Source organism: Centrocercus urophasianus, unplaced genomic scaffold (genome assembly GCF_019232065.1).
Source record: "Centrocercus urophasianus isolate 14NV4802_14NV808 unplaced genomic scaffold, USGS_Curo_1.0 seq_1427, whole genome shotgun sequence".
NCBI lineage: Eukaryota > Metazoa > Chordata > Aves > Galliformes > Phasianidae > Centrocercus > Centrocercus urophasianus.
Window position 1 is genome coordinate 1 of NW_024884617.1, and position 13,518 is coordinate 13,518.

The following is a 13,518-nucleotide window of genomic DNA, read 5'->3' on the forward strand; positions in this document are numbered from 1 at the left end:
GGTGATGGTGGGGTGATGGGATGGTGATGATGGGGAGGTGATGGGGCTGCCCCACAGGACGGCTGCCACAACCACATCCGTGTGCTGCTGCCCCGTGATGCCCGGACCCTCTTTGTCTGTGGGACCAACGCCTTCAGCCCCGTGTGCCGCACCTACCAGGTGGGGGGGGACCCGTGGGGCAGAATGGGGCCCCACTGCACTCTGTGGGACCCCACTGCACCCTATGGACCCCTTTGGGGCCGTATGGGATGGAGCCCCATCGGGGCACTATGGAACCTCCACTGGACACTGTGAGACCCCATGGGGCGCTATGGGGTCCTGCAGGCGCTGACCCTACAGCAGGAGGGCGAGGAGCTGCCTGGACAGGCTCGCTGCCCCTTCGACGCACGGCAGAGCATCGCAGCCACTTTTGCCGGTGGGTGACACCGAGGGGACAGAGGGGCGTTGGTGATGTGGAGATACGGGGCTGTGGGGATGTGGGGCGGGTGTTGGACTGCCCGACTCACCATCCCCGTGTGCTGACCCCACAGACGACCGTCTGTACTCGGCTACCGTGGCGGACTTCCAGGCGAGCGATGCCGTCATCTACCGCAGCATGCGCGGCCCGGCGCTGCGCAGCATCAAGTACAGCTCCCGCTGGTTGAGGGGTGCGTGGGGACATCGGGCTGCGGGCACTGCGGGTGCTGGGGCGCAGTGGTGCTGATGGCCGCGCTGTCCCCAGAGCCGCACTTCGTCCACGCGATGCCCCACGGAGCACACGTCTATTTCTTCTTCCGGGAGATGGCGGCGGAGCTGGGGCTGCCGGGGAAGGTGGGGCATCCATAACTGTGGCTCCACGGGAGCAACCCCGACCCCAGTCCAGACGCTGAAGCTGACCCCATAGCTCTGGCCCTGACCCTAATCCTGACCCCGACCCTGACCCTGACCCCGGCCCCTTGCCGTGCCGCCGTTCCCACCCCCACCGCCTGGGGCGCTGTTCCCATGGCAGCGAGTGCAGCTCCCACCCCCGCCGCTGGGGGCGCTGCTCCCGCCGCAGGTGCCGGTGTCCCGCGTGGGCCGCGTGTGCCGCAATGACGCCGGCGGCTCCCCGCGGGTCCTGGAGCGGCGCTGGACGTCGTTCCTGAAGAAGCGGCTGCAGTGCGCCGTGCCCGGGGACGTCCCCTTCCACTTCGATGTCCTCGAGGCCGTCACCGCGCCCCACACTCTGCACGGACGGCCCGCGGTGCTGGCGGTGTTTGGGACGCAGCGCAACAGGTATGGGGACAGCAGGGATGTGAGGACGGGGATGTGGGGACGTGACTGTGGGGACACGGGGATATGGGACACTGGGGACATGGCTTTGGGGAGACGGGGATATTGGACACTGGGGACTTGGTGACACAGGGGATACCGGGGACTTGGGCATATGGGGACATGGGGACACAGGCACATGACTTTGGGAATATGGAACGTGGGGACACCGGGGACGTGAGCACAGGCAGATGGGGAAACAGGGAGCCGGGTGCCCAAGGGCACAGAGGCGACGTGAGCGTGGGCTGAGGGCAGACGTGGTGACATGGCTGCGTGCGGGGACACGGGGACTCGGAGGTCGGGGCCGCCGGGTGTCCCCAGGCAGAGCCCCGTGTCACCCCGCAGCATCCCGGGTTCGGCCGTCTGCGCCTTCTACCTGGCGGATGTGGAGCGCGCCTTTGAGGGACCCTTCGCCGACCCCCGCGGAGCCGCGGCCCTGTGGCCCCCAGTGCCCGAGGAGCGCGTGCCCCGGCCCAGGTGCCCCGTGTCCCTTCGCCGTGTCCCACTGCCCTGCAGCCGTGTTCCCCGTCCCCACCTCCCCGTAGCCACGTCCCCGTGTCCCCACGTCCATCTGTCCCCGTACCCACGCGCCCCGTCCCCACGTCCTCCCGTAGCCGCGTCCCCACGCTCACGTCCCCTCGTGTGCCCGATGTCCCCAGACCCGGCTGCTGTGCAGGGATGGGGTCGGCCGCTGCCGTCGTCACCTCTGGGGACATTCCGGATGAGACGCTGTCCTTCGCCAAAGAGCACCCGCTGCTGCACGGGGCGGTGGCACCCGCCGGGGGACGGCCGCTCTTCACCCAAACCGGCACCAGGTGACGGGGCGGCGAGGTGGGGGACACGTGGGGCGGCCCTGGGGACACAAAAAGGGACGCCGAGCACCTCGGTGCACGCAGGCTGACGCAGCTGGCGGTGGATGTGGGCGCGGGGCCGCGGGGGAACCAGACGGTGCTGTTTGTGGGGTCGGAGGACGGGCGGGTGCTGAAGGTGCTGACGGCCGCACGACGCCCCGGGGACAACGGGCAGCACGGCGACACTGCGGGACACGGGGATGAAAATGGGGACAACAACGGGGATGGTGGCACTGAGGCGGTGCTGCTGGAGGAGATCAGGCTGTACGAGGCCGGGAGGTGGGTGCCGTGGGGTCATGGGGGGCGCTGATGGGGGCTTTGTGGGTGCCATGGGGTCAGGTGGGTGTGGTGGCGTTGGGTGGGCGCTTTGTGGGTGCCATGTGGGACTGCTGGGGGTAATGGGGCCACGTGGGTGCTGTGGGGCCCTGCGGGGCCGTGCGGCGCCTCTGGGCACTGCAGGGCTTGTGGGGTCTGCAGGTGCCGGGGGCCGCGCGGCGCCAGCCGGGTGCTGGGGTTGGAGCTGCACCCCGAAGGCCGAGAGCTGATCGTCGCCTTCTCAGGGTGCATCGTGCGACTGCCCCTGAGCCGCTGCGCCCGGCACGGGCAGTGCCGCCGGTATGGGGACACGGGGGGCACGGGGGACCCCCGGCGGCCCCACGCTGAGTGCTGACCCCACACAGGAGCTGCCTGGCGGCGCGGGACCCCTACTGCGTCTGGCTGCCCCCCGGGGGCTGCGTCCCCTTCTCTAAGGACCTCCCGTGAGTGTGTCCCCTCCTCCCCAGTGCGGTGTGGGGCTGCAGTGGGGCAGAGGTGACCCCAATTCTTGGGTGTCCCATCCCCGGGGGGTGGGGGACCAATGTGTCCCCACTGTGTCCCCACTGTGTTCCCAGGGACGGCTTTGAGCAGGACGTGGAGGGGTCCAGCGGGCTGACGGGGACCTGCCCAGGTGAGGGGACAGCGGGGACATCCGGGGATGTGGGGTCTGGGGGGAATGCAGATGGCATCAAGGGGGGCAGCTGGGGAGAGTGGGGGGGTGGGGGCACAGAGGAATATTTGGGGACACTGGGAGATGTGGGGAATATTGGGGGCGTTGGGAGACATCCGGGGCCCTTGGGCACCGCGAGTGACACCAGGGGGACCTTTGGGATACACTGGGAGGGGGACATGAGTGGTCCCAGACTCGACCCCGCTCTGCTCTCCCAGGTGCAGCATCTGCAGGGGACAGGGATGGGGACAATGGGGATGAGGCCCATGGTGAGTGACACCCACGCCTCCCCCAGCTGGGACAGTCCTGGGGGGGACCCTGAGTCTGGGAGGGGACACACGGACCAGGAGGGGGCTGTGGGGCGGGGAAGGGGCACGGGGAGGGAATGGGACCCAAAGGATGGGGGGAGGACCCCGAGGACCACGGGCTGGGGATGGGACAGGGGGGATGTGGGGACAATGGAGGGGCCTTGGGGACAGGAGGGACGCAGGGACAGGGGGACCCGGGAGGGGGAGAAGGACCTGAAGGACCACGGAGGGGGACGGGACGGGGGAGGAGTGGCAGGAGGGACGCGGTGCCACCTGTGGTGCTGCCTGCAGGGGTCCGCGGAGCGGTGCGGGAGGCGGCGGTGCCGGTGCCGGTGCTGGTGGGCTGCGTGCTGGGCGCCTTCGTGCTGGGAGCGCTGGTGGCGGGACTGGGAGCCGCCTGCACCCGCCGACCGGCAGCACCCAAAGGCGCCCCCGAGCCCCCCAGCCCGCACCCCTCGCCCGCCCCGCGCCTCTACCCCCCGCTGCCCCCCCACGACGGGGCCCCGGACCCCCACCCCGAGCCGCCCAGCCCGGAGCCCCCCACCAGGACGCCCCACGGGCTCAGCGCCCCGCAGCCCCCCGGCCCGGGACCCCCGCTCAGAGCCATCCCAGAGGGCTCGGGAGCCGCAGGGCGGTCGCTGCCCCCCCCCCGGCCCCGTGGCCAACCGGGTGCAGCCGGGTTCCGCTTCGTTGGCCCCGTGGGACGGAGCCCCGCGGCGCCTCGACGTGCCCCCCGACAGCCCCCCGCCGCCCCGCCGGCCGCTGGCACAGAGACACTCCCTGGAGGGGGCAGCGAGAGCAGCCGGCGCGGCGCGCGGCCTCATCCGCATGCACTCCCTGGGGGCCCCGGGGGGGGCTCCGCCGTGGGCTCCCCACGCCGTTCCCCTGCAGCGCTCGCTCTCCGTGAAGCCCCCCCTGCCGCCCAAACCCCCCCCGGTGCCCTGAGCCCCTGCGGGTCCCCCGCGCCGCAGGGACACGGGGGCTCCGTATCCGCTCTCCCACCGCCCCCAGGTGACGAGTGTCCCTACGGCCCCCGCTGCTGGGGTCCCTCGTGCCCCCACATCCCCGTTTTTCATGTTTTCCCCCTAATTTATTCAGCGCTGTGGGACCCCCCGGGAGGCGGGGCTGCGCCCCAGGGCTGGGCTTGTCCTACCGTGTAGGGCAATTAAAACCGCGTCGGGCAATTAAAGAGACGAGCGGTGCGTTCTGCTGCCCGCGTGGCTCCGCTGGGCCGTGGGGATGGGGGCGGGGGCTGGGGGTGCTCGGGGGGGACGGAGGGCACAGAGGTCGGGGCAGAAGAGGGAGCTGCTCCCGGTGGGGGTACAAAGCAGTCCAAAATCGTCTCAAGGTTGACATCTCCACGCTTCCAAATACGCAGAGCGGGAGCTGCCCCCCCCCGGGGGGCCGCACAGATGCACAGAGGGCGGGGGGGCGGCACGACCCCCACCCCCTGAGCGGGGGCGCCAGGCGCCGTGCCTGGCACAGGGCGACCCTGGTCCTGTAAGGGCAGATTAAAGCAGTAATGCGATTTGCGGGAGGTGCCTGGGGGGCGGGGAGGTCGCCCCTCACCCCACTGCCGGTGTGGGTTCGCTAACTCAGCCCTAACGAAGCCCCAGAACCGTGCGTCACCCACACGGGGACAGCAGTCGCCCCTGAACTGCGTGTCAGCGCGGAGGACCTCCTCTGCCCCCTCCTTTGGTCACAGAACTGGGACCAAAGGACAGAACCAACCCACGGACTGCAAAGAGCGAAAACAAACAACCCGAACATTCGGGCAATGAAAACAGCTGTTGTTAGAAAAGGTTTTGGCATCTTCAGAGAAGAGCTGCTCAGCGAAAAAGCGGCCGGTGCGTCCGGAGCCGGCCTGGCTCTCGCAGCTCGAACTCGGCGCTGCGGCACGCAGGGGGTCCCGCCCAGCCCCCACCTCCAGCTCTCCTCGCTGCCTCAGCCCGCGCTGGCTGCAGCCGCCCCGGCAGCGCCGTGTTTCCGCTCCAGCCCCGCTCCCACAGCCACCGTTAGGAGGTGTCGGACCCCGCGGCGCTGTCGGCCACCTGCTCCGCTCCCAGCGCGGTTCCCTCGCCGTCCTCTGAGCTCACGCAGCTGCGCACGCCTTGCTGATGCTGTTCTGCTCCCCCAGTGCCGTGCTGGGCCGCTGCTGGGCCGCTTCCCCTTCGGTGCTGCCCTACAGAAAACAGAGCTGAACTGCAGAGGCTGCACCGTGCAGGAAGGGCGCAGCAGCACAGCTGGCTCTGAGCAGCACCCGGCGCCGCGGCACAGCAGGACAACGCGCAGGGCCGCGATGGGGATGAGAGCAGAGGCTCAGTGCAGCCATTTCCCCGTTGTGCCCCGTGAGGCCGCCGGCACCGGGCGCCCCGGTGAGCAGCTGAGCAGCACCAGGCAGGCAGTGGCTTGCGGCTGTGAGGCTCACCTCACTTTCCTCCACGTCGTTCCTGTTTTGCTCTGCTTTCAGCCTCTTGGCTGGTGGCTTTTCTCCTCCTTCTGCATCGCCCCTGTCCCCAACTGCGGTTTTCTCTGCAGCCCAACCAGCAGCTGCAGCTGGGAAACCAAGAGGTGACAGAAATGCAATGAGCAGCTGGGGCCTTCCAGCCGAGGAACAGAGCTGTTCTCAAACATCCCCTGTGCAGGCAGCCCCAGGACCAGCTCTGGGCACTGCAACAGCCACAAACCCTCTGAGAAGTGTGTTCTGAACCTGATAACATGGGCTGTCTTCAGCAAGAAGACACCCAGCCCAGGAGAGACAGACAGTGTGAGCAGCGAGGGCAGCAATGCCCCACAGCTCACAGAACGGGTTACAACCAGGGATCGTTTGTAGTAATTTGGCAAGCAATTCTGATCAATTAACAGCTTTAGAGGACTGCTTTCCATTCCCGAGGCCTGCAAGCAGACAGCAGCGATGTAACCCTCAACACTGGAGCTCATTTCCTAATCCCTTTTCCTGCTCCGATATTAATCCACATCGGCACGCAGCCCTGCGGCGCGCTGAAGGCTCTCAGGAGAGCAGGCCGAAGCGCCCTGAGGAAACGCAAACACGGAGCAGCTCTGGAGCTCAGCCCGGCGCCGTGCCCCACCTTCACACCTTGCGCCCCCAGCCCAACGCCCACAGCGGCCGCGCAGTGAAGGGCGGGGGCTCGGATCTCTGCTTAAGGAGGCCGCCGCGGCTCCGCGATCCCGTTCTGCTCAGCTCCGGTCACGTTCAGACGGAGCTCCACGCGGCTCCCAGACACCCGGCAGCTCCGTGCCGTGCGCCCAGCAGCGCCCTCGCGGTGGCGAGCGGAGAGGAGCAGCGCCGCCCTGCCCTGCCGGCTGGCTCCGGGCACAGCGGCCCGGGGAACCGTCGGCCTTCAGGGCCGCAGGGCCCGCTGCCGGCCCTCCGCTCCTGCCCTCCCGCCCGTCCCGCGCGGTGCCGACGGTGACGACGCGCTGCCCTCTGCTGCCCGCAGCTCCTCTGCGTCGCCTTGGGAAATGAGGTCAGTGCCAACAGGAAAACAACAGAAGCGTCAGCGTTTCCGCCTCTCTTCCTTGAATTGAAACCCAGGCCGGGTGGCCGAGCTCGGGTACAACCTGGGAACAGCGAGCCTTAGCGAGAGTGGGGGAAACAGCACAGCGCGCCGGGCGCGCGTAAAACACTGCCGAGAAAAAGCTCTTTTCTGCAGATTAGTGAGACCAAAACATTAGCATTCCAGCTCATTAATTAGGAGGACTGCAGCTGGAAGCAGCTGGTAAGCAGATCTTCCTTCATGACCCTTCCCCGGCTCTGAGGTGATGATGGCAGCCGCTGCCCCTGGTTATGAGCAGACAGCAGGCGGGACGGCACGGCCTGCAGGGAACGGGGACAGCGGGGAGCTGCCGTGCGCTGGGAGCACGGGGGGGGACATCCGAGCACAGGGGCTGAGAACCTCCGTGGCACTTGCAGAGCTCCAGTTACCTCCGGTTTGAAGCACTGAGCTGCGGAGAAAGAAAGACCCAAAGGGGAAGGGTGGTGTGAACTCTGTCGCCACGCTCCTGAACGCGACCCGGCTCAAAGGGCAGGCGAGGCCCTTTCTTTCTCCCCCCTCGGTTCAGTAAGGGAAAGTACAGTCACTGCTGCAGCGATCCCAGTGTGATAAGCAGAGCTCAGCTCCCCAAACAATGCTCCTTCCTCCAATTGACCGCAGCGATTCCTATTCAAAGGCGGACTTTGTAAGAACGGAGCAGGAAATCTGAGGTTAAAGGGTGCAAACAGCCCTTTATTGGCACGCACACAACCTACAACCGCCCCACAGACTGAAAAATCAGCACTAAAAAGATCCTGCACCTCACCCAGCACCACAGGGGAGTCCTTTCCCCCCTGCAGCCCATCTGCTGCCCTCGATTTTAGGAAGGTTTTGAGGGACCGATTTGCACAGAACGCTCCCAAGGCCTGGGCTGCGCACACAGCTCGCAGCAGCCCATAATCGGATTCCTCGCACCGGCCGAGCGCTAATTCCTCCGTAAAACCCCTCCAGGCTGCGGGATATTCGTAGCGGCAAAAGGGTTCAAGGGACGCCGGCGGCCGCTGATGCCCTCTGGTGGGAAACGAGGAGCGCAGCACGGAGCAGCGCCGCCGGTCACCGCGGGGCCGAAGGAGGTCGGCCGGGATCTGACGCTGCGCCCAGCCTGCGCTCGGCGGCCCGCCCGTGTGGTGGGAAAGGAGCAGCGGTTTGGATTTCCCCAAACGCAGTTGGTGACAAACTCTGGAATTACCCCAGCCCCCGTTTGGCTCAGCCTTAACTGAGTGCTTTCCCACCAAAGCGTGGCTTACAAAGCAATGAGGAACCGAATTACTGCCACCAGCACAGGAGCGACGAGCACACGTGTGCGTAACGCACGTCCGCAGGGCTGCTCGTTCTGCAAGGACTTTCCCTCTTCTCCTTGCTCAGCACTCGCAGATCGTGCACCCAGCTCCTCTGCAGCCAACAGAGAACAAAGCCAACACCCCCCAGCAGCGCTGCAGTGCTGAGGGTTTTGCACAGGCTACAGCAGCCATTCCTCTCTTGCAATCATCCTAATCCATCTTCTGAGGCTCTGGAGCAGCCCCACAGCTGAGCTCCGCCACACACAGCGGATCCAGCCTCCTGCGCGGGCTGGGAATCACCCAGCAAAAAGAGAGAAAACTCTTGGGCTCCGTGGCCAGAAGCCAACACCTGCTGTGCGTGGTGGCTGCCCTTCCTGCACCCAACATCCGTCTGCCCTCTGCTGCGAGCACCCTGCACCCCTGCCAACGCAGGGACGTTCCCACACAGCCCTGTGACAGCAATGCAGAAGGGCTGCGGATCTGCAGCGTCACACCGAGAACACGGAGCCGCCTCAGCGCTCCAATCCGAGCATCAGGGAAAGATTCCCTCAGAACCATCGGCTCAGTTCTCCCTGCAGCTTTGTGTCAATCACCAGCAGGTTCCTCCCCCGTCAGCCTACCTGCAGGGTCACCGGGTCTCCGGATCGTTCTTATCCAAAGCGACGTCAGGGGGTGATTTATCAAACTTGCCCAAGGCGTGGACATGGGCTCCGTATCTGACGAGCAGCTCCACCACGGCCCGGTGGTTGTGTTCTGCTGCCCAGTGTAGAGCAGTCATTTCCAGCATGTCCTTGGCATCCACAAATCGTTCTGAAAGAGGAACGCGGCCCATCAGGGTGCTTCCCGCAGCACAGAGCACCGAGGAGCAGCAAGAAGCCCTCAGGGCTCAGCCATGCCCTCAGCCTGGGCCGTTCCTTGCCAGGTGTTGTGCCAAAGACACAGGACTCTGTGGTAAAGAGGTAACACTGAAAGAGCAGCTCTGAAAGAGGCTGAGCATCACAGAGAATAAATGGCAAACAAGGAGTCAGGACAGCATTTAACCTCCGAGCGGCTCCCCAACCCCAGCGATGATCCCTCACAGAGAGAAGGCAAACCTCGTAACTCCCGCCAAGGTCAGAAAAGGAGCAGAACCCAAATGCCACCAGTCCTGCAGTCAGCCCCGCAGACAACAGCATCTCTACTGATCCCAAACCACGCCAGCACCCAACCATTATGGCAGCACAGAGAACCACTGCATTTTCCCCCACATCAGGGTTACGCTGGCATGCCGCTCTGTGAAAGCCCAGCTTTAAAGCCCATCCATTCACTCTGACAACACTCCAATTGTCTACACACAGCTGTGCAGGCAGGCCGTGGGCCGTGCGGGGCAACAGCAATTCCAACTGCACCAAGGCCACAATGCAACATCTTTATTTCCTTCAACTGCTTCTCTATGAAACTGCTGGAAGCTCTAAGAGGGCCTGCTTTTAAATGAAGAATTCAAAAATGAAGTGCTGCAACACTGCACACAGGGCCACCAGAAGGCCCTGCAGCAAAGCCAAGCGCAAACCTCAACCCCACCTCTCACTGGGCAGCGTAGCCTTTGGCAGCTCTAAAATCACATCTTGTATGTCTGCGTTGGGAAGAGCTGTGAATTTAAGTGTTCAGCTGGAACATGCAACGCTTGAGGTTGGGAACCAAGAGATGTTTGGCTCACTATCACGAATGCATCAGTGCAGGGTGGGGGCTGAGCTGCTGAAAGGAGCTCTGTGGGTACCGGTGGCCAGCAGACGGACCACGAACCAGCAGCGGGCCCTGCTGGCCAAGAGGGATCATGGTTCCCCGAGCTGCAGCTCAGAACGGGGCCGGCAGGGCAGGGCGGCGCTGCTCCCTTCCGCTCTGCCACGGGGAGGCAACGGCTGCGGCGCTGAGCCCAGCACGGGGCTCCCCAGTTCAGGACAAACCCGAAGTGCTGGGAGAGCCCTGCAGAGACGGTGGGGCCTCAGCACCTCCTGATGGGAGCCCCGGGACCGTTCACCTGGGGAAGAGCTGGCTGAGAGGGGTCTGATCAGCGCTGATCTGAAGGGCGGAGCTCAGGAGGAGTGCCGGGCTCTGCTCAGCGCTGCTCAGCACAGGGTAAGGGGCGGTGGGCTCAGCCTGGAGCCCGGGGAATTCCGTCTGAACATACAAACTTTTGTGCTATGAGGAGAACGGCACAGAGGAATTGAAGAGAGCTCTGGAGAGATCCAACCCCGCTGCAGGGAACTGCTTTGGGGGGCTTCGGAGCGGAGGACCTCCAGGAGTCCCAGCGCCGCAGTTGTGGGATCCTCCGAACGCTGCAGCTCATAGGAACCACTGCAGAGCCCCAACCACGGCGCTTCGTCACACAGTCACCTCCCTCAGCGCTCACCTACAGGGCTGCACCGACCCCCATCACCCCTCAGGGCGAACGGGCCCTCCCTGCCCCCACCCCAAAACGCTCTGAGGACCCCCATGAGAGACCCCCAAAGACAACCCGCACCTCATTGTCCTCCCATCGTCCTCCCGACGCCCGTCCCTCAGCGTCCCCTCACACCCCATAGCCCCACTCACGCTCTGCTCCGCCCCCCCCCCCCGCGCGCGCACGCAAAATGGCCGCCGCGGAAGGATACGGCGCGCAGCGACCAAAGAGTCCGCCGGGAGCGGAGGGAAGGAGATGGGGTCTGCAGCGGGCACGGGGCGGTCTGAGGGGTTCCTCCTCCTTCTTTCTCCTCTTTCTTTCCGACCACAGGGCTGGAGAAAGGTGCCGAGAATCCGAGGGGCCCACCGGGGATTATTTTCTCGAGCGGAAGGATCTCAGTCTACCTCATGCAGAGGGAGCGATGAGTCCTCATAGTTCCGGCAGAGGCGTTTGGCGCCAACTATAAAAGGGCGGCGGCGGCTCTGTGAGGGTTGGGCTGCCTTCGGTGGGTGCGGTGCGTGTTTGGGGGCGCGGGGTTCAGAAATGTGCGATTTTTGCCTGTAGTTTTTTTTTTTTTGAACTTGTATGTTTTACTGCTGGCTACAGCGCTGCTTCGGTGCGTTCCTGATCTCTGTGTTCTCTGCTCCCATCCCTCCTTCCCTCCTCTGCTTTGTCCCGTCAGTTCTCCGCACCTCCAGGCAAAGTGAGGCGCTGTTTATTCATTTTTAGCCCGCAGTGATGATTTACAGTTGAAGTGGGTGCGGTGTCGGAGCCCTGGAGGTGATCTGGGGGGGGGGGGGGGGGTGTTATGGGGTGGAATGCATTGATGGGAAGGAACCCGTAGAGCAGGACCCAAAGGCTGCGGGAGCTGGGTGACCCACCGGCTTACAGATCGTATCCTGAGCCCCAGAGAGCGGCGTGGGGCCAGAGATGGCAGCCTTCTTCCTTCCCATTAAAGAAGGTGCTGCGTGGAGCTGAGCAGCGCAGCACCCAGCCCTGCGATCCTGGCACTGAGGATAGGAAAGGAGCAGCACTCATAGGAGGACATTCAGCCTTTATTGGCAGGCGCGGAAGGCGGCACAGGGAAGCAGCAGTGCCAGACTGCCGGCACAGCGGCTGTGTCCAGTGTGGGGCCGTGGCAGAAACCAGGACACACCTCACACAGCCCTGGGGGGGGGGGGGGGGGGCTGCCCACCGCGGGCGGGGGGCGAAAGGCGTCGGGTTGTGGAGGAAAATGGGGCGGCGGCTCTACTTTGAACCCGTTTTTCTCTCTTTCAGGCAGGAATGGGACACAGCTGTGTTGACAGGATGCTGGCCCTCCAGTGGCAGCTGTCTGCAGATGCACGGGCTGTGCCTGCTGCCAGCAGTGGAGGTGATGCTCCTCGCGGATGGCTGGGCAGCCCCACGTGAGTTATGGGCTCACATTGGCACCCGCTTTTCCAGCCCGTGTTTTGGAGTTGGGATTTTCCACCTCTGCCAGCAGTGGGTCGTTGTCAGAGGTGCGGCTCTCACCGGGGAGTTGTGCCCAGCTCTGGTGCCTTCCCAGCGCTCTGGCTGCCACCAGCCGCCTGCCCCTCTTTTTTTTAGGTCACTTTTGGGATGTTTTGCATCACGGCTTTCCTACGGCTTCCCATGGCACTGCATCCAACCCCAAACGCACCCACAATGACAGAGCTGCTGTTTGCTCTCCCAGAAAACAATCTTGGGGGGGAAAAAAAATAAAACACCACAACCAAAGCACATAAAAATCCGAAGCGAGTGGAGCTTTGGTTCCTTTTTCTGATTTCAGCACAGCGCTGAGGAGCGAAGCAGACGGGTTCCATCCCAAGGACAGCCTGGCTCCGCTCGCCCCGCCGCGTTCCCAGGAGGGATGGAGGAGGTGAGGCGGTGCCGCAGGGCTGGGCTGAGCACAGGCTTCCTTAGCAGCGCCCAGGGGGTTAAAATAAAGCAAAACCAAACACCCGACACCGCACAGAACCAACGAAACCGAACCCTGGCATGCCTGGCAACGGGGAGCAGGGAGGAGGGCGTCAGATGAGGTCGAATTCGAAGGAGCTGAGGCTGGCGATGGGCGCCCTCCAGAAGTTGAAGCTGCTGAAGGGCAGCAGGCTGTCCTCCTCCGCACGGCCGGGCTCCTGGGCCGCCTCGGGCACTTTGCCGTGGGGGGCATAGAGGGACCCCAGGCCCAGCCCCTCCAGCTCCGCCAGCTCCAGCCGCGGGATGGGCATCCTCCAGTAGATGAAGGAGTCGTACTGACTGCTGATGGTGTCCAGCATGGTGGGGCTGCCGGGGAGGGGAGGGGTGACCTGGGGTGGCGGTGCTGCCGGCAGGTGAACCCCAGCCTGAAATGCGGCTGAGGATGGGGGCAGCCCCCCCCCCCCCAGCCCACAGGGTTTCCTGACAGCTGGGGATGGGGAAAGGGGATTGGGGAAGGAGAAAAAGGGGGAGCAGGAAAGTAGGGGGGCGATGGAGGGGGAAGGAATAAAGGGAATCCGTAGGGGGGAAGGAAAGGACGGCACTGTGTGCTCTGCGGGTGAGGGCGGGAGCCGGGTCCCAGGTGAGCCCAGCAAAAGGCTCTCGCCCCATTTCTGCCCCGATTCCCTCCGTGTGTGTGGCTGAGCCCCCCCCCGAAGCCGTTACAGCACCTGCAGCGCGCTGCTCCTCCTGCGTGCCCCCGTTTCACGCCCTGAATCCAAGATGACCGAGATGCTGCTCTGAGCCCGGCCCTGGGGGGGGGGGGACGGGACTGACGGCTAAATTTGGGCTCCCCCGTGGATGTGGAGGGCGATGAAAGGCTGCCGTGTGAGTGCAGCTCCGGGGGGGGGGGGGGG

General features: G+C 64.9%; 2 protein-coding genes and 1 long non-coding RNA gene across 6 annotated transcripts in view; 2 read left to right on the forward strand and 1 right to left on the reverse strand.

Moving 5' to 3' along the window:
• Positions 1 to 51: 51 nt before the first annotated feature.
• SEMA6C (semaphorin 6C) lies at positions 52 to 4,594 on the forward strand (the record flags this gene model as incomplete). The annotated part of the gene is given in 15 exon segments (XM_042815196.1): positions 52 to 159; positions 325 to 415; positions 531 to 647; positions 722 to 810; positions 1,037 to 1,254; positions 1,636 to 1,767; positions 1,950 to 2,105; positions 2,187 to 2,420; positions 2,619 to 2,756; positions 2,822 to 2,899; positions 3,032 to 3,087; positions 3,345 to 3,395; positions 3,726 to 4,075; positions 4,077 to 4,182; positions 4,185 to 4,594. Coding segments are annotated over 15 exon segments (2,334 nt in total), but the record flags the coding sequence as incomplete, so codon positions are not given.
• A 5,541-nt stretch (positions 4,595 to 10,135) lies between these two features.
• The window catches only part of LOC122158491, a 4,081-nt gene continuing 698 nt past the window's right edge, over positions 10,136 to 13,518 (forward strand). Inside the window, exons 1-4 of one of the 3 annotated variants that reach the window (XR_006168244.1) lie at positions 10,136 to 10,383; positions 11,018 to 11,201; positions 11,966 to 12,186; positions 12,275 to 12,566. This is a non-coding gene — a long non-coding RNA (uncharacterized LOC122158491). Of the gene's footprint in view, positions 10,384 to 10,853; positions 11,202 to 11,965; positions 12,187 to 12,274; positions 12,567 to 13,518 lie in introns of those variants that run through there. The other 2 variants (XR_006168242.1, XR_006168243.1) reach the window with 2 other exon arrangements.
• The window catches only part of MLLT11 (MLLT11 transcription factor 7 cofactor), a 1,209-nt gene continuing 323 nt past the window's right edge, over positions 12,633 to 13,518 (reverse strand). The window contains exons 1-2 of one of the 2 annotated variants that reach the window (XM_042815195.1): positions 13,333 to 13,402; positions 12,633 to 12,970 (exon numbers count right to left, since the gene is read on the reverse strand). In XM_042815195.1, coding sequence (XP_042671129.1) covers positions 12,718 to 12,963 — 246 coding nt within the window. In that variant the 5' untranslated portion in view covers positions 12,964 to 12,970; positions 13,333 to 13,402 and the 3' untranslated portion in view covers positions 12,633 to 12,717. Of the gene's footprint in view, positions 12,971 to 13,332; positions 13,403 to 13,518 lie in introns of those variants that run through there. The other variant, XM_042815194.1, reaches the window with a different exon arrangement.